Source organism: Podarcis pityusensis (genome assembly GCF_964106645.2).
Source record: "Podarcis pityusensis genome assembly, chromosome: 17".
NCBI lineage: Eukaryota > Metazoa > Chordata > Lepidosauria > Squamata > Lacertidae > Podarcis > Podarcis pityusensis.
This window is the reverse complement of record NC_138042.1, coordinates 11724000-11735177: the sequence shown is the minus strand read 5'-3', so window position 1 is coordinate 11735177 and position 11178 is coordinate 11724000. Positions and strand designations below refer to the sequence as shown.

General features: G+C 41.6%; 1 protein-coding gene across 1 annotated transcript; it reads right to left on the bottom strand.

The window, feature by feature from the left end:
- Positions 1-2649: 2649 nt before the first annotated feature.
- LOC308466753 (olfactory receptor 10T2-like) lies at positions 2650-5067 on the bottom strand. Its single transcript, XM_080987923.1, has one exon. The coding sequence runs from the start codon at positions 4625-4627 to the stop codon at positions 3683-3685; it is 945 nt and encodes a 314-aa protein (XP_080844049.1). The 5' UTR covers positions 4628-5067; the 3' UTR covers positions 2650-3682.
- Between the last annotated feature and the right edge of the window lie 6111 nt (positions 5068-11178).

Genomic DNA, 11178 nt, shown 5'->3' with positions numbered 1-11178 from the left:
GATCCCTGGACAAGAGCATCTGAAGGGCTGAATGAATGAATTCAAATCAAAGCTTCAGAACCTCAAACAACAATAGACTTACAAGGAAGCACGATGGATGTTGAGTTCTTCCAAATGACAGCAGTTTGCCACAATATCCTTTTTATGATGTTTCTACTGAGCATGGAACAATGTAAACATGATTATAAATCCCACCAGATATTATCTCCACGGTATTTCAAAACATAAAATAAACCAACCATTTTATTATCAATGGGAGTTGTTAAAATCTACAAGAAATTATTAACAATACATGTAATTTTATTGGGTGCATTTTTTCCTAAAAATCTTTACTTCATCTCTATATTGCTACATTTTATTATGCCTACTTGTTTTCCATTTTATCTTTTATCATGATGCATATTACAGATTGTTTCGGTCTTTCTGATTAAGTGGTTTGTGAATATTGTTTAATAGACGAAAATAGCGTACAGGACAAATGGCTCTGGGGTATGCCACACCCATCGTCAAAAAGGCAGGGAAAGTTCCATCTCATGAAACCTAACATCTCACAAGGGTACTGAAGACATCAGGGTTCAAGGAGATGAGCGTAAACTGACTATTTTCACAGATTATATATTACTGATGCTCCACAATCCAAGCTAAGCCCCTTTTCCTTTGCAGAGGGTACTAAATAATTTCATGGCAGTATCTGCATTCTCAATGACTTCTGGACCCAGGTGTTCAATCTAATTCCTATTATTGTGGGTCAACCCTTGGCAATGGATCCAGATTTGGCATTACTTTCTCTAGAAAGCAATACAACCCAACCATTGACCGCTATCCTCTTGTATTTATGTTCTAAGCAGCAGCTAAAATCTCCATTGCTAGTCACTGGAAATCCAGATCCCCATCCCATGATCATTGGTTAAGGAAGGTTATGGGACATTGCGCTTTCTGAACATCTAACATGTCAGAGAGGGCTTAGCGGCAGGGAGACGAAAACAGGCTGTTTCTATTCCATTTGGTAGCTCTTTCTATCCTTTGGCAAAGCTGAGCCAAACAAGCATCAACCGTCCCATAGCCCAAATAAACATATGGAGAAGTTTTGTCACTCACAGTTGATATTATATGGTAAACAACTGTCGTGGGCATCTACGTTTTGAGCAGCATTGCATGAATGGTTCTTTTTCCCCATTGTTGTTGTTGGAACCATAGAATCTTAGAGTTGAAAAGGACCCAAGGGTCACCGTTGCCTGTGGTGAGGAGTGCAAGGCCTCCTCCCTTACAAAGCCTTTACCAGCTGTCCTAGGGGGCAAGGCCCAGGCCCTCACACTTCCAGCTATAGACTCCTCTGGCAGAAACTGCCTTCTTGGCTATTGAAGCCACTATTGGTCTCATCAGCTCAATCCACCAGAGCCTGTCTTCGCGTACAGGGGAAGTCCTCCTTGACACACAAAGACACAAACACACACACCAATTAATCCAGTAACTTCTTTCAATACTGCCTGCCATTCCCATTCTCCCCAGATAACAACTTGCTTGCTCTGCTCAGACTGAAGTGAGGAAAAGGTGCTGAAGAATGGACACCATTCAGACCATTCCCTCCCAACCACACCACACAGTAGAGTTGCAGCCAACCCTCTTCCACACTACTGAATCAGGTTGGACCTTTCTTCAGATATTTCATATTTTTGAGAGAAGGAAAATCAGACTGGCAGCTACATTGTTCTGGAATACTAACTGAAGGACAAAGCCACTTCCGACCTCAGGAGGAGGTGGTGGTGTGCGCTTCACGCCCCCAACACGCGTGCGAAGGCTGGCTTCCAGCCCCGCGCGATCAGGGGAATCCTTGGGCTGCGTCATCCCATGGCCAGCCAATTGGCTGGCTCAGGGGGTGTGGCTTGCCTCATTTAAGGCAAGCACAGCCCGGGATCTCCCTCTCGTCACAACTTCTTTGGTTTTGGCGGTTAGGCATTGGTAGGGGTATTGTTATGTAGATGTGTTGCGGGGGGGGGGGGAGCGCCATCACCTCCCCCAAATTTTGAAGGGTAGTCCGGTAAAGTATTCCGGGGAGTGTGGCCTCGTCTGAAGCCTATGGAGGTCAGGGCCTAAAGTGCCCCCCCCCGAGCGGTGATCCCGGGGGAGTCCCTAGTTGATGTGCATCAGCAGGGCTCCCCCACTGGTGTTAACCCTTCCCGGTCTTCAAGCAAACAGGCTGAAGCTGGATAGTCGGATAGGACCAATGCCTAAGCCAATACCGCTCTTTACCTGTAACCAATAAAGTTGTGCCCTATTTTAGCCCATTAACCTAAATATTTGTGTCACGTGTCGTTATTCCTACTGGTGGGAGGCGGGAAATCACCACGCAAGAACCTCATGTGGTCCAGTGCAAGAAAATCAGGGGGTGAGGGGACCACTCAGACATGATAGCACTGCAAATTACTTATCCATTATATATCTATCTATCTATCTATATATATATCTATATCTATATATGAATGCTAAAATAAATGCATATTGAAAAATAGCAATACTCCATTTTGTGTACAATATATTATTACATTCTTGCCAACACTGTACAAAAAGCAAATGTCAGAACAAATCACATGAAAGCAAAAGAGCAGAAATTAAGTGTGTTTGGTTACAAGAATTCCAACATTGAAAAAGCAGACTCCAAATGTTTTGTGTCACTGGGATGGCGGGAATTCTGTATTGATTAGCTATGAATGTTTGTATGTGATGTCAGTAAAAGGTTTGAGGATGATGAAAAAGCAGATTCCCTCCTTAAAAAATACCATGACAGGGGACAAGGAAGGGCAGAAAAAGCCACATCCACAAAGATAAACAGATACGTACCCCAAACTGACCCCAAAAGGTACAAGCCAGGGACCTGGGCAGGGGGAGAATTCATGCCGCTGCCCAGGAGAAGCTGCGCGCTGCTATCCCATAAGCCAGGACAGCAAGCTGTGATCCCACTTGCTGTCCTGGCTTCTGGGATTCAGAATATTTTTTTTCTTGTTTTCCTCCTCCAAAAACTAGGTGCGTCTTATGGTCTGTTGTGTCTTATAGAGCGAAAAATACAGTACTTAATTCGTTCCGGAGGTAGGTTCTTAACCTGAAACTGTTCTTAGCCTGAAGCACCACTTTAGCAAATGGGGCTGCCGCGCCGCTGCCATGCGATTCAGTTCTCATCCTGAAGCAAAGTTCTTAACCCGGGGTACTATTTCTGGATCAGCGGAGTCTGTAACCTGAAGCGTATGTAACCCGAGGTACCACTGTATACGGGTACCAGCCATTCCACAAGAACAATTTTGACACTTCAGTCTCAGCACTATATGAGCTTGAAATAGTTCTGCGTGAATGATTGGTAGAGAAAATGTGGGCTAGGATTTGGGAGAAAACAACAATAATCTTTAGAAAAGTTTCCTTTGTTGCAGGGCTGAATGATTACAGGTTCATTTATGAGAAAATTCCCACAACCCAATTTATTTTCCAGTGATGTACTAAAGAGAAAATCAAAGTTGTTTGTAAATGCTAAAGCAAGGCCAATTTTTCCAAATGAATATTCCACATACAAATGAATTTTTAAAAAGATGAGAAAAGGCTACAATACTATTTGAGGCGTTTTTGTCCATTAAACAACAGATACAGTATTTGTTGGGTTTCATAATTCCTCTTCAAAGTGGATAACGCTTAATTTTCACATTCTTTGGGTGCAGGAGCTTTTGCCAAGTGATTTCTTAAGCGCTGTTTGGACATCTTTGTTTCTCAGGCTGTACACCAAGGGGTTCAACAAGGGAGTCACCATTGTGTAAGAGACAGAAATAAATGTCGTCTCATCTAGTGTGTAACTGGATTTGGGCCCTAAATAGATAATGCCAGCACACCCAAAGTGCACTACGACCACGATAAGATGGGAGGCACAAGTGGAAAAGGCTTTTCGTTTCCCAGCCGTTGTGGGGATTTTCAAGACAGTGTTTGCAATTAAAATGTACGAGAGAAGGATGAACAAGAATGAAGAAATCACAACCAAAACACAAATAATGAAAATGACAATTTCACCTATGTAGTTTCGGCCGCAGGCTAATTCAAGCAAAGGTGCTAAATCGCAAAAGAAGTGCTTAACTTTATTTGGTCCACAGAAAGGCAAGGTAAATATGATAATGGTCTCTGATATAGAAAAAATAAATGCAAGTGATATTGAACAAGCCACCAGCTTGGTGCAGAGTCTTTGATTCATCAAAATCTGATAATGTAAAGGTTTGCATATGGAGACATATCGGTCATACCCCATCACTGCTAGAAGCATACAATTTGTGCCTGCCAAGCCCAGGAAAATGCACATCTGAGTAGCACAGCCAATGAAGGAAATGGTCTTCTTTTCTCTTAGAAGATTTGCAAGCATATTGGGGATAATGACAAGTGAGTAGCAGATTTCTGAGAAGGAGAGGATGGAGAGGAAGAAGTACATGGGGATGTGGAGGCTGCGGTTAAGCCGTATCGTAGTGATGATGATTATATTTGCTATCAAAGTTACCAGGTAGATTAGAGAGAACACCAGAAACAACAGAATCTTCAGGTCTGGGAAATTGGAAAATCCAGCAAGGATAAATTCTGTCACCACTGTTTGATTTTCTCTTCCCATTGATGCTGCATCTGAAAATAAACTTTAAAGGTATTACAGATTTCAACAGTGCTCATCAGCTGATGTTTTATACAAAAATACTTGGGGAGAGGCTTGTTCATAAAATAATTATTTATTTTTTGTTCTTTATTAAATTTATGTACCGCCCTTCAGCTGACTATCACAGGCCACTTTACAACATAAAAACACAAAATGCATAATGTGACCATAAAAATGCAATAGCAATAAAAACCCTTTGATGTGCCTTAAACATCACTTAAACAGGTTTAAGGATTTAGATTTGGTGGGCAGAGTGCCTGAAGAATTATGGATGGAGGCTCGTAACATTATACAGGAGGCAGCAGCTAAAACCATCCCAATGAAAAGGAAATGCAAGAAAGCAAAGTGGCTGTCTAACGAGGCCTTACAAATAGCGGGGGAGAGAAGGCAAGCAAAATGCGAGGGAGACAGTGAAAGATACAGGAAATTGAATGCAGATTTCCAAAAAAGGCCTTCTTAAACAAGCAATGCAAAGAAATAGAGGAAAACAACAGAATGGGAAGAACCAGAGATCTGTTCAAGAGAATTGGAGATATGAAAGGAACATTTCGTACAAAGATTACCATAATAAAGGACAAAAGTGGTAAGGACCTAACAGAAGCAGAAGACATCAAGAAGAGGTGGCAAGAATACACAGAGGAATTATACCAGAAGAATATGGATGGCTCGTACACCCCAGGTAGTGTGGTTGCTGACCTTGAGTCAGACATCCAGGAGAGTGAAGTCAAATGGGCCTTAGAAAGCACTGCTAATAACAAGGCCAGTGGAAGTGATAGTATTTCAGCTGAACTATTTAAAATTTTAAAAGATGATACTGTTAAGGTGCTACACTCAATATGCCAGCAAATTTGGAAAACTCAGCAGTGGCCAGAGGATTGGAGAAGATCAGTCTACATCCCAATCCCAAAGAAGGGCAGTGCCAAAGAATGCTCCAACTACCACACAATTGCACTCATTTCACACGCTAGCAAGGTTATGCTTAAAATTCTACAAGGAAGGCTCAAGCAGTATGTGGACCGAGAACTCCCAGAAGTGCAAGCTGGATTTAGAAGAGGCAGAGGAACCAGAGACCAAATTGCAAACATGCACTGGATTATGGAGAAAGCTAGAGAGTTCCAGAAAGACATCTACTTCTGCTTCATTGACTATGCAAAAGCCTTTGACTGTGTCGACCACAGCAAACTATGGCAAGTTCTTTAAGAAATGGGAGTGGCTGATCACCTCATCTGTCTCCTGAGAAATCTCTGTGTGGGACAAGAAGCTACAGTTAGAACTGGATATGGAACAACTGGTTGGTTCAAAATTGGGAAAGGAGTACGACAAGGCTGCATATTGTCTCCCTGCTTATTTAACTTATATGCAGAATTCATCATGCAAAAGGCTGGGCTGGATGAATCTCTAGGCAGAATTAAGATTGCCGGAAGAAATATCAACAACCTCAGATATGCAGATGACACAACCTTGGTGGCAGAAAGTGAGGAGAAATTAAAGAACCTTTTAATGAGGGTGAAAGAGGAGAGCGCAAAATATGGTCTGAAGCTCAACATCAAAAAATCGAAGATCATGGCCACTGGTCCCATCACCTCCTGGCAAATAGAAGGGGAAGAAATGGAGGCAGTGAGAGATTTTACTTTCTTGGGCTCCACGATCACTGCAGATGGTGACAGCAGCCACGAAATTAAAAGACGCCTGCTTCTTGGGAGAAAAACAATGACAAACCTAGACAGCATCTTAAAAAGCAGAGACATCACCTTCCCAACAAAGGTCCGTATAGTAAAAGCTATGGTTTTCCCAGTAGTGATGTATGGAAGTGAGAGCTGGACCATAAAGAAGGCTGATCGCCGAAGAATTGATGCTTTTGAATTATGGTGCTGGAGGAGACTCTTGAGAGTCCCATGGACTGCAAGAAGATCAAACCTCTCCATTCTGAAGGAAATCAGCCCTGAGTGCTCACTGGAAGGACAGATCGTGAAGCTGAGGCTCCAGTACTTTGGCAACCTCATGAGAAGAGAAGACTCCCTGGAAAAGACCCTGATGTTGGGGAAGATTGACGGCACAATTAGAAGGGGACGACAGAGGACGAGATGGTTGAATAGTGTTCTCGAAGCTACCAGCATGAGTTTGACCAAACTGCGGGAGGCAGTGGAAGACAGGAGTGCCTGGCGTGCTCTGGTCCATGGGGTCACGAAGAGTCGGACACGACTAAACGACTAAACAACAACAACAACAAACATCACTCCATACAGCTGCCTGAGAAAAGGCCGCCTCCATTTGCCCAATGGTAGAACCAGCCTCAGTAGACATAACCTAGCACAACGGTTGTGCAACGAAGAACATAATTGTGCCACCCTATAGACGTATTATTACATTCACTTGACCAATAAGTCTACACTGCAGAGTTGAATGTCTGATATCTCCCTTTCGACGAATCCTGGGAATGTCTGCTCCCAAGTTAGTGAGGCATTAGAGCCTGTTTACAAAACTGCATTTTCCATCGAACTAAAATTTTAGCAATCAAACAACATCTTGGGATAGTTCATCACCATAGATTAAAATTCTGTATTCTTTTAATTGATGTAATTCCACTGTGAATGAATGTCTGGCTACAGACCACAAACTGATGAAGGAGCACAGAGGCAAGTGAGCTGAAGAGTTTGAGGCTTCACAATATTCCTGTCAATTGAAAAATTAACAGCTTCACAAGGCATAACTCTGAACACCACTAGAATATTTTATTGAGGAGCATGCCTATCTTAAGCTGCCTTTTAAAGAGTCATACATTTGGTGTCTATTCCAAATTGTAGCACCTCTCCAGGGACTCAGGTTGATGTCTACACCAGTCCTGCTAAGCTACCTCATACACTTTTGGAAAAATATTGGATCTGGGGCCTTCTGCATGAAAAGTAGTAAATCTGCCATTGAGTATGAATCTTGTTCCCAAGACAAAAGGAGTCAGGGGCTTTGAAATTGTTCTTATTTCCCTTTAAAGTGGCAAAAACAAGAGCATCAGAAGGGCTGAATGAATGAATTCAAACCAAAGCTGCAGAACCTCAAATCACAATAGACTTACAAGGGAGCACGATGGATGTTGAGTTCTTCCAAATGACACCAATTTGCCACAATATCCTTTTTATGATGTTTCTACTGAGCATGGAACAATGTAAACATGGTTATAAATCCCACCAGATATTATCTCCACGGTATTTCAAAACATAAAATAAACCAACCATTTTATTATCAATGGGAGTTGTTAAAATCTACAAGAAATAATTAACAATACATGTAATTTTATTGGGTGCATTTTTTCCTAAAACTGTTGACTTCATCTCTATATCGATACATTTCATTATGTCTACTTGTTTTCCATTTTTTTCTTTTATCAGGATGCATATTACAGATTGTTTCGGTCTTTCTGATTAAGTGGTTTGTGAATATTGTTTAATAAATAAAAATAGCGTACATGACAAATGGCTCTGAGGTAAGCCACACCAATTGTCAAAAAGGCAGGGCAAGTTCCATCTCATGAAACCTAACATCTCACAAGGGTACTGAAGACATCAGGGTTCAAGGAAATGAGTGTAAACTGACTATTTTCACAGACTATATATTACTGATGCTCCACAATCCAAGCTAAGCCCCTTTTCCTTTGCAGAGGGTACTAAATAATTTCATGGCAGTATCTGCATTCTCAATGACTTCTGGACCCAGGTGTTCAATTTAATTCCTATTATTGTGGGTCAACCCTTGACATGGATCCAGATTTGGCATTACTTTCTCTAGAAAGCAATACAACCCAACCATTGACCGCTATCCTCTTGTATTTATGTTCTAAGCAGCAGCTAAAATCTCCATTGCTAGTCACTGGAAACCCTGATCCCCATCCCGGTATTGTTGGTTTGTTTGTTTTTTGTTTGTTTGTTTGTTTTTAAATGATATTTATTCGAAGTTTCATCAATACATAAAAAATCCCCAACCCTAGCCCAAAAAAGAAAAGAAAATAGATAATAGAATAAAAAAGAAAAAGAAAAAAGAAATTATAAATCTCAAATTTCAACTTTTCATTTGCTTGGTTCTTGAACCTCCTCACGCCTCCCTCTTTGTATTCTAATTTAATTCGTTATTTCAGCAAATTCTTCCCATATTTCTCAATTTTAATTTAAATAATTAATCTTCACAATCTATCTTATTTGTTAATCAACATGGCCTTTCCCTCTTTTAATATAATCTGTTATTCAATTTGCCTTATTCTTTAACCTTATCTTATCTTAAAAATCTTAAAATTTCAAAATCACATCACATTCCTACATTTCTCCTTAAAATCATTTCTACTAAAGCCAATTTGATTCCTTTCCAGCATATTCCCTCAAATTTCATTAATATTAGACAAATTTCATTAATAATAATCTAATTCCAAAATTAACATAAAAATTTCTATAATTTTCATCCAGCGTCCCATCTTCCTGGTTTCAGTCATGTCAGTCCTTTCTGTCCGTTACATAGTCCATCAATCTGGTGTTCTGATATCTGAGGCCCTTAAATCTCTTCTAGGCCCCTTCTGCAATTTTTTTTGTTCTTGTTTGTGCTTACACAGTTCTTTGTCTATTGTTGGTCTCTGAGGGAGTGGGTCTCCGGAGGGTTCCATCCAGTAATAATTTCCACTTTCCTTCATTATCTTGTCCCCTTCCCCCGAGTCCCACTCCCAATCTTCTTCTTTATAATCCAAAAAATATGTATCCAAAAGATGGTTATTCACCTGTTTCACAGTCACACTAGAGTTAAAGACTTCCTTAACTTCAAATGCTTCCCAGCACTCTCCAAAATCAATCTTCCAACGCAGTAGCTTTTTTTCCTGCAAAACTTTGGGTCTTTCCATTTGTGTTGTATAAGAGATAGCTACTGCCTCTTCCTCCTCCATCTGCCCTTGGACTTGCCTTATCAAACCAGGTTCATTCTTATTCCCTGTTGAATCATGTTGGTTGGCCACAGCACTCATAAAATCCAGTTTTTCATTCATCAGACTCACTTTCTCGTGCAGCTGCTCCAGCAAAACATTAGTCCTACCAAGGGCAGACACCAAGCTTTCCTGCCAAAACATTTCTATTCCAGAACAAGGTCAAACAGCTGTTCCCACGATCCAAATCTCACATATGCAAACTGCGACCGCAAACTGGCAGGCTCCCTCTAGAGGACACAATTTCTGGTTGTAGCCATTTTTTTTTTTTTTTTACAGTATCCAACAAAGAAAGCTACTTTCAATTTCAAGTCCTTTCAGTTTCAAATACTTTGTTTCCTTAAACAGCAAAAATGCAGAAGGTAGTGTTGAAGTTAATTTGTTTCTTTTTTTCCTTTTAAACTATCTGTCAAAAGTGCTCCACTTTCAATCAATGGACGTCTCGAACAATTTCTGTCCCGACACCCCGTCCCTAGGTTTGGGACGGTGGAAACTTACGTTCCTTTTCTCACTTCCTGCAGGATTAAGCTGTCAAATCCCCCCCCCCTCCTGCTTCCAGGGGGGTTTTGTTGGTTATGGGTGCAGGAAATTTCCAACTTTAAAAGAACTTTTCAGGCTGTTAGGTTACAAGATCTTTGCTTTAAGCTGTATACAAGGACGGGAGGCGGACTTCCTGTTTACACCATTCTCGCTTCGTGCCTAATTTCATAATTTTAAAGATTTCTTAGTCCAATTCTCCGTTTTTACTCACAGGTACTTGATTTAGAGTCCAAATGTCATCAGGAAAAAGTCAGCGCTCTCCGGCGATGGCTGCGCGGCTTCCCTCCATGGAAGTAGCAATCAGTTCGCAGCACCGCGCTGCTCCACCCGCTTCACTCCGGAGCCCCAAAAAAGGGTTTCCTCGTGAGTAGGGGAGGCGCTTTTGGTGCTCTGCCGAACCCCACGTTCCCAGGCTTCTCCCGCCTGGGATTTCTAATGGGCCCCCGCCTTCGCCACGGCGGGAAGCCCCTGCTTCCACGGAGACCGTTCCTCCAGTCGGAGGAACTCCGCCATTCACCGATGGCGCTGACCCGGAAGTCCCGGTATTGTTGGTTTGGAAGGTTATGGGACATTGCTCTCTCTAAACATCTAACATGCCAGAGAGGGCATTAAAAAAGTTTGAGGAAATAAGAGAACACATCTCTTATGTCACTTCTCCATATGTTTAGTTGATATTATATGGTATTATATAGTTGATATTATATAGTAAACACCTGGCTTGGGCATCTACGTTTTTAGCAGCATTGCATGAATGGTTCTTTTTTCCATTGTTGTTGTTGGAATCATAGAATCTTAGAGTTGGAAGGGACATGTCATGAATGAGCCAGCTCCCAGTGAAGGAAGCAGTTACGAAGAGAGAGGGTTAAATGGCAGACAAGAGGAGCCTTGGCCAGGGTCAACTCCTCCGCCCGTTGGAATGACAACTGATAATGTTGCATGCGAGCAGGAACCTAGCCAAAGCTGTCAGGAGTTTCAAACAGGAGAGAACAGAAACATGGGTAGTTCATCAGAAAAGGAAGAG